The sequence below is a fragment of the Pleurotus ostreatus genome, assembly GCF_014466165.1.
Source record: "Pleurotus ostreatus strain PC9 chromosome Unknown scaffold_6, whole genome shotgun sequence".
In the NCBI taxonomy this organism is placed as follows: Eukaryota; Fungi; Basidiomycota; class Agaricomycetes; order Agaricales; family Pleurotaceae; genus Pleurotus; species Pleurotus ostreatus.
The window spans coordinates 1,181,640-1,194,855 of record NW_023503161.1 but is presented as its reverse complement, the minus strand read 5'-3'; the positions used below and the strand labels follow the sequence as shown (position 1 = coordinate 1,194,855).

The window sequence follows — 13,216 nt, the reverse complement described above, 5'->3', positions numbered from 1 at the left end:
GCAGGGAGATATCAAATCAGATCCGACTCAGATGCTACTTACCTAGCGGAACTGCGTTTGGTCCACAATAGGCGTTCCAGCGAAACCGTGGTACCTCGCGAGGTCGAGTTCGCCGTTAATTGCATCAGGAACTGAATGACAAGTGGGGATTAGCCCGGGCGGCCCTACAAAGACCATGCGTAGAGGTTGCTATGAACATGCTTGCATCTGAGCATTTTTTGTGGCGTAGCGGGACACAAGATAAAACAATGCATTATGGGTCCAGAACAGTACTAGCACGAAGATCAGACACAGTAAATCAAGCCCGGAACAACCGAACAGAGGTGAGCCCCATCTTATCTGAACGTTGCGCAGATGGAACCAAGTATCCATTGGAGCACGATATAAGTTTGAGCCAGGGATGGAGCGTCGGTGAGGAGTCACTTGGGGCGGGGATCACTTGGGCAATGGACTGCGTGTCCACGTTGTGGATTTCAATGGTATCGTTGGGGAGTAGCGAGGCTACGTAAGGGTAATCAAGGCCTAATTGAAATATGTCAAATTGAGAGGTAAATAAGAGGTAACCACGACCTCACAGACAGATCGTGGATAGCTTGGCCACTGCAGAGTTCCTCGCAATGGGATGCCCTCTCCGGTGATAAAAACGCCTAGAGTACCACCTTCGGCGAAAGAAGTGATGAGGAACTCGTTGTCTGAGACAACGTTTATCGAAGGTCGGAGTTGTGTCGCGCTCTCTGTCTGGCATATCGGCATTAAGGGGAAGATCGAGGCATCTTCTAGGTCGACGATGCTGTACGTGTGCTGATCGGCAACACAAAGAGCTCGCCCGAAGCGACGCGCCAGGAATACAGGATGAGGTAGAGGAATTTCCTGGACGCCCGATTAGCCGGATATTCAGTAAACAAGAGGCGAATAGACCTTCTGGTAGGTGAGCCTCTCTAGGATGTTGTAAAGTGCGATAGAGCTTCTTTTTATCACACAGAACTCCACGGGTTCAGTAGAGGGTGGAGGACGCCGAAGATGTTGATGGTCAATAGCAAAAGTGACCACATTTCTGATCGGCTTGATAATGGTATGTGGGACCGGATCCAGACTCGGGAGAGTGTAAAAATGAATCTGTCTATCTGTGAGAATGATTGTAGTGAAGGGAGCGGATAGTATCTCGTATGTTGCTCACCTGAGTAAACAAGAGCACGAGAGATAGACGGAATCAAGGCAATTTCTTCGATAGGTTTATTTGATGGTAGAGTCTGATGTGATAGGATCTGATATGATTGAAGCTGCGCAACAAACTAATGAGCCTAAAACAGCTGTTTCGTACGATACATGCCTGCCTCATGAGGGTTATCAGCTTGCAGTGCGAAGCGGATCAGCTGTCCTTCTGACCCGCCGATATATATCTCTGAACCTGGATAACCTTGTTGACGACGCGGTATGATGCGAAGGAAGTGAACTTGCCTAGAGCCTGGGCACAACGAACCTGAATGGTAGACGGTAGACCTGCGAACGCTCAGAAGTCACGGAGATCTGAATCGAATAGATGGAGACATACCGAATGCATCCGCAACACCGGATATCAAGGATTGTACTTGATAGGGTGGTACCTCGAGGGGGTTTACAGGCGCAGAGGACATTGTCGTGTGTCGTCAAAGGTGTCCCCGAATGTCAGGAGAAGAGGACCAAGCCTAACGTAACTGTCGAGTCGACAGCAGCGTCAACCCGTTTCACAACGACAGGGTGCCCCTTGGCTTTAAGCGTTCTGGGTGGTAGCTTCTGATGTGGCGTATAGAGCCTGATTATTTCACTGCGGCAGAAGGAACGACGAGGAGAAGAAGTCGACTGAACCCTTATGTTACTGTACTTCAAGGAAAGTTACTGTTGCCAGTGTGCGTGAGTAGTAGCCCGAGCAAACAACAACAAACAGAGACTCTCGTCGCGTCCGCTATCGATAGGTTTTCATGATTTCCTCTGCACGCGTCTGGTAGATACTCCTTCAGCTTAGCTTTTGACTCATCTCGAAATGAAGGCTTCCAGAGGGTTTTGCCAGATTTCAAGAGAGGAGCAGTCAGTTTTGCTGGACGATTGGACGACTTCTTTGGTATGCGTCGCTTCGACGCGACTCAGTGGGTACTCTATACTATGCCTACACAATTCCCCCCACCATACCCCAGCTCCGAGCATCTTCGACTGAGCGCTGCATGCGCAGAGTATGCACATGGTGTCCCCTCGTCCATGAACGTTCTTGCTACCGTAGGACGACAGAGTGCAGCTACATACCCTCTATCCTTGGCCATTGCTATTTACATGGCAATGCAGAGAACTCTACAGGCTTGAAAACAACGATGTCCTTACTGACGCGAGTTGATTAAATTCCTTGACTCCGCGGCCGAGGGACTGAACTTCACAAGCGCCCATGCAACGAGATGAAGGTTGTCACCTTCTCAACGAACTTGGAGAGCACTCGAGGGTGCTTGCTGTACTAGATCTCGTCCTGGCATTGTACGCGTGATAACTCCAACAAAGGCAACCTTCGACACAATGCAAGAAATCCTCGCGCACCTAGTTATCTCTCCAAGTTTATTTTTATTTTGTCCGGCCTTCAGGTTGCTCAAGTCTCGATTCTCAACGTGTCCGCGCATCCGGCTCACGCCTGAGAGGAGCTTTCGAGTTGCGTTCCAAAGAACAGTTTCATTTTTTGGCCTATACATTTCAGTTCATTTTGTTGCTTACACAGTCCAGACTCAGTTCATAGTCGCTAAATACATATATAACCTTGGCTTCAGCAAATGGCACTTCGCAGCGAGCGTACCGGCGCATCCCGGGGATCCATATTACTTCTCGGTTCAAGGGTAAGTGCTGAATCGATCAAAAGGGGACCAACAGGAGAGTCCCTGAAGCTCCTATCGCTAAATCGCCATCGTCGGATTGTCGGACAACTATCGATGAGGACCACTTTGGCCTCAAAGTTCAGACTGGAAGTAGTCACTGGTCACTGGAAACAATGGCCCAATCATCCATATCGCCCCCTCTCCAATTCTGCGTGGCAGTGATAGGCGTCGGGCTCGTAGGTAGCGAGTTCGTCTCCCAACTATGGAGCTTCCCCGCCCCGTCGCCATTCCGCATCGTACTACTCGCCACTTCGAGGAACCTCATCTTCCAACCTGACGGGATCCCAAAAACATCTTCATCGCAGTTGAAAGCAGAGGTATCTGCCTTAGGCCTTCCTTTTGATGCTCCCTTCATCACCCGGGAGTTATCAGGCCTAGTGAAGCCAGGGCAGAAGGTTGTTATTGTGGATAATACGTCGTCGGATGATATTGCGAGCCTGTATCCCACCTGGTTGAAACTAGGCATCGAAGTCATCACCCCCAACAAGAAAGCGTACTCTGGCTCATTGAACCTATACGAGGATATCCTTAAAGCGAGCTCCGAAACTGGCGCTCGGTTCTTAAATGAATCCACTGTCGGGGCAGGCCTACCGGTGATCTCGACGTTGAAGGACTTGGTGGCAACGGGGGACAAGGTCACCTTTGCTCTTGTTCTTGCATAAGGGTCTGAGCTAACGTTAAAAAACTTACTGTAGGTCACGAAGATAGAAGGTGTCTTCTCTGGGACGATGAGCTACATCTTCAATCAGTTCTCTACGGGAAGTACAGAGGGACCGAGCTTTTCTTCTGTAGTCAAGGTTGCGCGGGAGAAAGGGTACACAGTATGTGGTTCACTATGGCATTTGAACGATATCTAATCGTGTTGGCAAGGAACCCAACCCCGCTGATGATCTAAACGGGACAGACGTAGCCCGGAAACTGACGATTCTGTCTCGTCTGATTCCTTCGCTGCGCCAGCAACTCCCCGCAGGCTTCTCGTCGGTGGATACCGCTTCTCTCGTCCCAGAAGGATTAGCCAACGCGGCATCCGGTGACGTATTCGTGCAAGACCTCCCCAAATACGACGAAGAGTTCGATAAATTACGACAAGATGCGGCAAAGGACGGCAGTGTGCTAAGATTCGTAGGTGTGATTGATGTCGAGAAGAATCTGATCAAAGCTGGGCTGGAGAGGTATTTGCTAACTCGTTGATTGTTTGAACATGACTAAACGATTGTTGTATTATAGGTATCCGGTGACGCATCCATTCGCCACGTCTCTTGGTGGTTCAGACAATATCATCATGTTCCATTCTGAGCGGTACAGTCCCCGACCGTTGATTATACAGGGCGCGGGTGCTGGGGCGGCTGTTACTGCCATGGGTGTTATGTCTGATCTTCTGAAGCTTGCATATTAGGGGAGAAGGGGCCTTATGTATTTATTCGTCGGCTCCCATACGCGTCTTCGTCTAATCGCCGTGGTCCCAGTTTCAGTGGTGATTTGTACATTTAGGGCTAAATGAATACAATTGTACTTGATCAACTTGTCTAGAACATGATATCGATACAGTCCTGTTGAAAGACGTTTATATGTGGTTAATGTACCAGTTGGATGGTTATCAATACTGAAAACGAGAACAAGCGAAATAATGCAGAAGATGCTGAGTAAATGGAGCCCACCCTGTTGGAGGGTAGGATCAAGTGATGATCGGCGGGGAACACGGCAGCAGAGACTGGGGATTAGGGGGATGAATTACTTCTGAAGGGTAGCCTCAGCGGCGAGCAATGCCTTTTCGAACCATTCCAGCAGCACCTTTGTGTCCTCCATACCAACACTGATGCGAACGAGGCCCTTCTCCACGCCCCACTGGGCCGCCCATTCCAGTTCCGCATAATGTGCAAGAATAGTATACGGAGACGCAAGGGTGAAGTTCGTTCCCAAGCTCGGCCCTTTATAACAAGGGATAGCGTCGAAGAATGCTTCTGAAGCCTCTTGAGTAGTGAACGTGAGGGAGAATAGGCCCCCATAGCCGCCTTCCTCCTTCCCGTCTGACTCTTCTGCACCTTCTTGGGTGATACGGCATGTTTCGTAGTTGTGCCTGGTGATGTATTTGGGGTAATAAACTTCTTTGATAACCGGAGCCGAAGCTGAAGATCGAGAGGACGTAGAGGACGAGGAAGCGTCGCCAGCGATGGAGCGAGAAAGAAGGAAATCGCATATGGTTTCTGCATTCCTGTTGATGGCGTGACTACGGGACCTAAAGTTTCTCGAGTTGCGTTCCATAAAAATGGCGTCCTGGTCGAAGTACACATCCTCGTAATTGTCATCCAGCCACCGTTTTAAGACGCCATAATAGCGTCCTTGTGGATTGAGGACCAGGCTATTATTTCTTCAGCATTCATTACTGTAAGTCAACACAAAATGACATGCCTGCCGCCCATAACATTGGAATAACCGCTGAAGACCTTCGTCAGGCTACTGACCACGACGTCAGCGTACGGTTGCACCCGAACGTTGACGAAGTTGCCGATAGTCTCGTCGATGACGATCAAAAACCCATGCTTATCCGCCAAAACCCTCAGTCGCGGGAGGTTAGCTGAGCGAAGGAGCGGATTGGATGGGAACTCTGTGAATAGAGCGACTATACGCGTAGATTCCAAGATGGTTTCCAGTTCATCGATATCCTCGTCAAGGCCGCGTCCTAGGTGGTAACACCCGGGGCCCCATTTTTCGAGGATCTTCAAGGTATCGGTATAGGGGAACCCAAAACAGACGCTCTTCGCTGCTGGACGCACTGCAAGCGCTGCTTGGTGAGCGTACCAGATTGCCGCCATCCCAGATGGCAACAGATACACGTCCTCTTCCGTCACATCCGCTCCTCTCGAGCTCACTGTCGTAGCAACGTCCTGTTCGCCCGCGCGACTGCATTCAGGGGGGTCGTTCGCCAAGACTCCCGCAATTCGGCGACGCAATGCACGCTTTGCGTTCATCCCATGCTCGCGGGGTAAGTTGCGACCATATCGTTCCTCAAGATATGTGCTATGATCGCTATCGAGCTTGTCTGCAGCGAGCTCTTCTTTGGCTGGCGGCTTCACCGAATAATGCCTATTGGACGGCTTCAGCGGGAAGCGGGCGGTAGCTTCGGGAGATTTGGGTGGTGTAGAGGATTCCGCTAAACCGGATAAGCAGAACTCTGCCAATCTACTTGAGATCCCAAGCCCAGCGTGCTGCCAGAATTGTTTGGCAATCGGGTATGCGTTTGTTGGGAATAGCACCACATGCAGTTCAGCCTCCGGGAAAACAAAATGGGTGAGACGAGCAGAGATTGCAGGCCCTACGAGAGATGACCGGGCTTCAATGAACTTGCGGCACTCGCTCGCGACCCTGTTCGAGGGGAACAACAAGCACAACTCGTCCGGAGTCCCGAACTTTTGCTGGCAGATGTCGGCCACCTTTTGGATGCTGGGATGGATGAAGAACCTAGGATACCCGCACACCATCGCATCCTTTACTCTCGGCTTCCCTTCCTCGTAGTCGACATTGTCCTGCCACGTCGGTAGAGAGACTGAAATCGCGTGTGGCGTAAAGGGGGGTACACTGAGCCCCAGGGCCTGAGAGCTCGTCATGTTACGATTGAACGTAGAGTGTTCGAACGAAGTTCAGAAAACGATGATCGCGGAGCAGTTCGGCCGATATCCGCAACACAGAGTAAAGACCAGAATATTACGTCCTGAATCTTTAGATATCATATTCAGGGAGGCCGGAGGGGACTGAAAGTTCAACTTAGTGATGCAGTGGGGATAAGATATGCACCCAGTCAGCGGCTACCGCGCAGTCAAGCAAAGCGCGACAAAGGCAAGGAAACTTTCCATATATTGCGATACTATACACTTTACATAACTATTAATTACGCCATAATAATGAGCCCCAACCCCACTACTTATTGCATTAGTGTAGATCTGATATGACCGATGGTGGTGACACGGGCATTATCCTCGGGCTTCGTCGAGTACTTGTCCGGCTACTCGACCGAGATCTAATGATATCCAAGTCCGACATTGAGGAATGCGAAGATGCAGACGATGCACGACGATGCCTCTGCATTCTGGTGGGATCAACGTTGGGTATGTCCGCAAGGCGAGCGAAGAGGGAGAGAACTGTAGATGAGGGACATTGACAGTCAGCTCAGGGAGCAAGGGATTAAGGAAACATTTGGCATACCATCGACGACGGAAACAATCCCAGTCAAATTAGTAGAATAAGAGGGCGAAATGACTGGTGAAGTACCCGGACCAGATTCCCTGGTCACGAATAGTCTGTGGGAATTGGCTACGCGCGATGAGGGATCCATTCATATCGTAGAGAGGTAACATACTTGCTAGGAGCTTCTCCATGGTATATGACAATGGGGTCGATGGTGAAATTGAATAGACTTTTGTGAAATGAGCTTAGTTCAATTGTCACAAAGAGACGCCTTAATCACCTGGGTACTTATCGGCGCCGTCCAACGAGCCATCGGGTTCCTTGAAATGGTCAGAGATCAGGCAACGCACCGGATGACAAGTAAGTACCTTGATCTGAGCAATGAACTGTTGCAACGGCGTGGAAAGGATTTGGTTACTTTCGGATGGAACGACAATCTTAAATTCCAATAAGTTCATTGACCCGTGGGATGAGGGTATAAGTACCTTTCCTATATCCGTGACACTGACTGCGCTGAGTAGGGCGCCAGATTCTTCATCAACCACTGCAACACTGCTCACGCCTTCCTCGCTCATGAGCTTCATGGCGTCTAGCACAGATGCAACCGAAGAAGCAGCAACCACAGACGAATGGATATTTAGGGAGGGGAGGCCAAGGGAAGATAAGGGATGAGAGAGATACTCGCAGAAGGATGGAGTGCGCTGTGCATACGAATGAAACCACGAGAGCAGACTACGGTCAGAGACCATCCCTATGAATGGCTCGTCTGGAGATTCTGATTTGACTAGAACTACATGTGCGAAATTGAAGTTACTGAATAACGAATGTGGACTGGTTCGTACCTCGGTGGGCCCCTCCAGCAAAGACTTCGAGGAGGGCTATGATACTAGCATCATTTCTGACAGTCTTCAAGGGATTCTTCTCAGATAAATCTTAGAAAAATTAGCTTGTCTTTAATACGGACAGTCAATGTCTAGGCTGTACTTACCAGAAACGAGCTTCACGGGGACTCTGCCTGCCCTAGCGGCGGCGACAATACCATCGATCTTCGGGTTCTGAGCCAGAAATTCTGGAAGGAAAGTGTGCCTCGTCGCAGCCAACGTCAGAAAGGCATTCACGTCGGAAAACTGGAGGAACCCCATATGTGAAGCTTCGATGTGGAGAGCATTGAGAACTCACATCGAACAAGCCCGCGTATGATGGGGAATTAGCATCTTGACTCTGTGCCCTTACGGCAAGGCACATAATATCCTCGGATAGTAGAAGCTACGTAGCGATAGCATTCTAGACATACCGCGACAGGTTTTTGGATCGGAAGCTCACTTCGCAAGCGTCCTCGACAGAAGTATCGGAGTCGACGGATATAAGAGGCGAGTCGATAATATCTAGGGCCAATTGGGAGATCATAAATACGATCAGGAAGGAATGGAGCATGCAAACCTCTGGCATAGACTTGTTGCCAGTCACCAATCCATTCTCCTCGGTCCACAGAAGGAACAGGGGGACCAGTTGGCGCCGCTGGCTCAATCCAGAAAGATTCTGACATTCGTCTACTGTTTGACATGTTCAATCAGAAAGGATTGATCGTAATGGTTGCATAGTACAAGGAGAGGCACTACCGTAAGCACTCCGGAAACCTTGGGCGCCAGACTAAGATAGGGCGGATAAGATAAGATTTGATTTTCGCTTAGACACGTGATCCCACATATTAAGCGCTTCTTAACTCTGCTTGATGAAATGCAATCACCATCGTTTTCGCAATTTAGCTCTCAAAGGTTCAAGGCATTGTCGCTTCGTCCGTACCTTGGGTAGGACTGACTGCGATACCTATAATTTCTCATAATGGCAACGCTAGCAAAGTCCAGACTTCGAAATGAAATCGCAGGCGATTCAACACAACCGCGACTGGATATCAATATTCCTGCACCTTTCCCAGTGGAACTACACCAACGCCTTACTCGAGAAGCGGAGCGCACAATTGCAAGGGAACTACCGTCGGTTCGAAGCGCAGGGGCTGATATTGGAACACGGGTAAGGTAAAGTCTTCAATACTGCTAACTTCGCTTACCTACGTTTTGCTGGTATTAGCCTGCGGAGGTCAATGAGGTCAGTTTGATAGATGTAGAGGAGGGTTCATCGTCTACGGCGTTGAGATCCGGTGCGCAGGTAAGCTCGTCTTCACTAGAAGATTGACCGTAACCATCTCATTGCTTGCAGCAAGAACTCATGCCCTCCATAGGCTATGTGCAAAGGTCCTGCATTACGACTCTCAATGACTTGCTATCAGAATCTATGCGCTGGAGCCCAATTCTTCCTGACCGTCGACACTCAATGCCATCAACGCCCCAATCACCTGTTGATTCAGAACCATCAGCAATAGCTGCCCTTCACACCCTAGTCTCCAACCTACGGAACTGCGATGATGCTATGGTTGAGGTTCACAATCAGGAAGAAGATCTCATCAATGAGCTATGCGCGCGAGTTGAAATCCTTGCACCCAGCCTTCCGCTGGCAGATGCTCAGTTGGCTCAATCGCTCGTTTCCCTGCTGTCCAATTTCCACAGGCTATCTAGAATGCAGACCGGAGGTCACACTATACGACCGTCGAGCATCCTCATGTCACATCAGTCGACCTCCAATCCGTTCGACGCACTGAGACGGCAGCTCAGTGACTTCCAGGTCGAACGTCTATCTTCGTCACACAATGATGTGTGGGCACCTCGGTCTGGAGTATCACCCGTGACAGCCGTTGAATCCTCGCTTCTGTGGACCAGAATCGATGAAGAGCTCGAAAATGTTCTAGCCATGTGCAAGGAGCGAACTGACGCAGCCGACCATCACCTGCCGCCAAGATACTCCTACGCTGAAGATGAGCATGACAGGCCACCCGATTATGATCACGAAGCATTCGTGGATGACATCAAAACACGGCATTCTCCCGAAATGTTAACGTCGGGTGTCCACGACAAGTCAAGATTGCTGGACGAGAAGATGCGTCTCGACCTAGAGTCAGTCACAATGGCCATCGATCGGCTGTATTTAGTGGCTCCGCAACTGCATAATCAACGCGTTGAATTAAAGTCGTCGAAAGTCAAGCAATTGGAACTGGCCAAGCAAGCCGGCCTGAAGAATAGCAGCTCTGATCAGCTCGCCTCAGCTCCGTCCTTGTCTAGAATCGCTAGAGGAAAGCAGAAGGTAGACACATCCCGAGAGGTGAAGGACCTGGAAAACATGCTAGACCTCCTTGGTAAAGCTTCAAGCCGGACGATGAAAGATCAGTCATTCGTACTTGGCAGAGGGTCTGCTTCGCCAATGGAGAAGGCTAAGCAGCGCGATACAGCTAAGGTATGGGATTTTTTTCGGTATAACCAACGTGTTGATTTTCTCCGCACTCTGCAGAGAGAAGCCTTCGTCGAGCACCTCGCCCAGCACTCAGACGCTGGTCGTCTCCACACCCAAGACGCGGAACTCCACGATTACCCCCGTCTTAAAGATCCCAACGCTCTTCTCTCTCTTCCTGAATTTATTCGTGAATCAATCCCAGAGACATCTCTCTCTCGAGATGAAGATATGGACGCGTTGCTGTCGCTCCCTGAATTCGTAAAGGAATTACCCCCACCACGAGTGCTGATGAAGAGCTCTCAATCACCCCCGCCCGCACCTTCGTCGCCATTGAGGAAAAAGAGGCATAGGGTGAGAAGCTTGTCCGCACCAAGTATCTCATGGTTGAAGTCGTCGAAAGACATGAAGTCTTCGAAGTCCATGAGCCCTGTGACTGAATCCCCAACTCGTAAGTCACCTTCTCTGGGAAGTTGCATGGATTTATCGTGTGTCTGTAGGCAATCTCGAAGTCAATTATGTTGCCGAGAACCACGAATCTCTCCACCGCATTCTTGTCTTTCTTATGGTGTCCGGGGCAGTGCCTGGCGTGGATCTGGAGGCCGAGGTTCTTCCCTCCTTCAGTGATTCCTCTAGTTCCTCCAACTCCTCGGGCGTCGATACCAATCAGGGGGACCGTCTCATTATCAAGAGTGGAGTGCACGTTTCTCTTCCCGTGAGCCTTCCTGGACGAACGACACCCGGTAAGAAGGAAATCAAGGTTCAAGGCGAACACTACGAGATCAAGCTATCGACGATTTCACCGAACACAAGCACGCAAGATGCCCCGCCTCTCCTTGACGCTGCTCAACTTAATTCCGCAGTGCCTACATCCTTTATTTGCTCGTCATGTTCCCTACCCATCGTGCAAACAACCTCTCCATCCCGTTCCTCGTCATCTTCAACCCTCCTTTCATATCGAGATCTACCTTCCGAGCACTGGCAAGAACTCGTCGATGCATGGATGTGTCATGGTGACCAGAAGCTCACTGAGCAAGTATCCAAGCACGCTCAAGCAGAGAGGGGCGGCTTCTGGCCACGACCCGGTCAGGCATTGGTTGGTGGAAGTTATATCCTATTCAGAGAGGATACAATTGTGACGGGCAATGTGCATCCTCCCCAAGAAACGGCGGTGAGTTGCGATATCCTTTTGCAGTCCCCATAGGCCAGCGAGATCTCCTTTCCCATTCTGTATTTTTGAGCCACTGGACGTTCAAGAAGACCAAAATCGGAAACCAACCGATACTTTGTTGCGTCTGGAAGGTTATTGTGTTGTCGGTCAGGTTCGAAGCCCGTTGTCGGTTTTGGACGTGGCATGATGATACTTTGGCTTTCTGGGTTGCTCAAAATTTTGGTTGATACAAAGCGTCCTATATGAATGGGGCAGTGTGTTCTGAACATCTACCCCGGCCGGATTCCGGCTACTCTTTTAAACAACTTTCGTACATAAGAGGTCACTGTTGCGGGAGCTACAACTGAGAGTACATTTTATCTATCTTTACTACATTGTCTTGCTTGTCATGTTTCATTGACCATATTGATATGTTTAGGTCGACGACGATGTATGGGGGGTGGTGAGATGCTTGTGCGGGGCAGTAGTTGGAAGATCGCAGGTCCTTCGTCAGCAAGACGATACTAGTGGCGGAAGTCCTCCCGATGTATCTTCGACCAGATCAGTGTATAGACTTCTCAAATACGCGATCCGACCTGTGAGCCAAACAGCTGAGTATGTCCTATTCTTCGTTCTCATATCTTCAATCAACTCATCACATGAATAGACCGTTACGGATACCCTTATCTGCTTTCATCGTGGAAGACATGAACGAATTCGTCCAGGCGCATGCGACGCACAGATTCATAATCCTGGATGAGGAAGAAGAAAAGCCCCGTATACTCGTAAGTAAACTAGTTTGAGAAATTGGTTCAATACCTGACATAGAAATACATCGACGTAGGTCTGGTTATTCAAGCCTGATCTTCGTCTGGCTTACAAGACATCTCGATCCTATGCTATCCCCCCAAGTTCGTCCATTCGGGCTGCGAAAGTTTTATATAAAACAATAGGGCCCTCCGAGTCGTCCGCGGACCTGAAATCGTGCGTACAGTCACCAACTACTGACCCATTTCTGCCATCGACTGATTGCGTTTCGAACAGTATCGTGAACAAATATCCTGGTTTCCCTCAGGCGGAATATCTCTACTATCCCATGAACATCTGCCGCCGCTTAGCGAGCTTGCTCGTCGAAAGCAATAGAAGCTACCCAGAGAGTATGCGGACGATGACCGGTTTGGATGTTGGATGGCTTCGCAAAGTTTGAATCGATCACAGGACAGTTTTGCGTACGAATATCTAAGGGGGCGTCCACAAGTACTCGTTGTCAATCCGTAATTTAATCTAATCCCACTTCTATCTTTGCATGGGTGAACTGTTAAGCATTAGATCAGGTACCAGGGAACCTTGATGAAGGCGTCGACAGACAAGCCAAAGATATTTTCAGCCTCGCAAGAGGATGTGTGTACATGAACAATTCCTTCCCTTCGTTTAAACGGAGTATGGGTACGTTAAAGCAGAGTCGGACTCAATCTTTATCTGGTAGCCTATGGCAACTCAATTACATTGGTCAAATCCGATTGGCCCAACGCACATTCCCCAACCCCCACCACCATCCGAGCCTGGACTTTTAACTGGTCTTGGCTGTCAATATCTCATTCATACTGGCGCATCGACATACACTTTACAAGAACGAATGGATCGCGAAATACCAGCA

General features: G+C 49.7%; 5 protein-coding genes across 5 annotated transcripts; 2 read left to right on the top strand and 3 right to left on the bottom strand.

The window, feature by feature from the left end:
* Nucleotides 1-298: 298 nt before the first annotated feature.
* Nucleotides 299-1,634, bottom strand: PC9H_008646 (uncharacterized protein; the record flags this gene model as incomplete). Its single annotated transcript, XM_036778154.1, has 7 exons — nucleotides 299-522; nucleotides 576-870; nucleotides 919-1,124; nucleotides 1,178-1,280; nucleotides 1,335-1,408; nucleotides 1,459-1,500; nucleotides 1,553-1,634. The coding sequence occupies 7 exons, from the start codon at nucleotides 1,632-1,634 to the stop codon at nucleotides 299-301; spliced, it is 1,026 nt and encodes a 341-aa protein (XP_036629582.1).
* A 1,367-nt stretch (nucleotides 1,635-3,001) lies between these two features.
* On the top strand, nucleotides 3,002-4,284 carry PC9H_008645 (uncharacterized protein; the record flags this gene model as incomplete). Its single annotated transcript, XM_036778153.1, has 4 exons — nucleotides 3,002-3,523; nucleotides 3,584-3,709; nucleotides 3,759-4,060; nucleotides 4,116-4,284. 4 exons carry the CDS (start codon nucleotides 3,002-3,004, stop codon nucleotides 4,282-4,284), a joined length of 1,119 nt encoding a protein of 372 aa, XP_036629581.1.
* A 335-nt stretch (nucleotides 4,285-4,619) lies between these two features.
* PC9H_008644 (uncharacterized protein) lies at nucleotides 4,620-6,493 on the bottom strand (the record flags this gene model as incomplete). Its single annotated transcript, XM_036778152.1, has 2 exons — nucleotides 4,620-5,247; nucleotides 5,298-6,493. The coding sequence occupies 2 exons, from the start codon at nucleotides 6,491-6,493 to the stop codon at nucleotides 4,620-4,622; spliced, it is 1,824 nt and encodes a 607-aa protein (XP_036629580.1).
* A 322-nt stretch (nucleotides 6,494-6,815) lies between these two features.
* On the bottom strand, nucleotides 6,816-8,616 carry SDS23 (cell separation during budding; the record flags this gene model as incomplete). The annotated part of the gene is made up of 11 exons (XM_036778151.1): nucleotides 6,816-7,024; nucleotides 7,089-7,196; nucleotides 7,243-7,299; nucleotides 7,351-7,390; nucleotides 7,439-7,507; nucleotides 7,556-7,860; nucleotides 7,913-8,002; nucleotides 8,059-8,197; nucleotides 8,250-8,336; nucleotides 8,394-8,455; nucleotides 8,511-8,616. The coding sequence occupies 11 exons, from the start codon at nucleotides 8,614-8,616 to the stop codon at nucleotides 6,816-6,818; spliced, it is 1,272 nt and encodes a 423-aa protein (XP_036629579.1).
* Nucleotides 8,617-8,912: 296 nt separating this feature from the next.
* PC9H_008642 (uncharacterized protein) lies at nucleotides 8,913-12,766 on the top strand (the record flags this gene model as incomplete). Its single annotated transcript, XM_036778150.1, has 9 exons — nucleotides 8,913-9,101; nucleotides 9,159-9,236; nucleotides 9,288-10,415; nucleotides 10,470-10,860; nucleotides 10,910-11,580; nucleotides 11,999-12,174; nucleotides 12,227-12,344; nucleotides 12,404-12,543; nucleotides 12,604-12,766. The coding sequence occupies 9 exons, from the start codon at nucleotides 8,913-8,915 to the stop codon at nucleotides 12,764-12,766; spliced, it is 3,054 nt and encodes a 1,017-aa protein (XP_036629578.1).
* Between the last annotated feature and the right edge of the window lie 450 nt (nucleotides 12,767-13,216).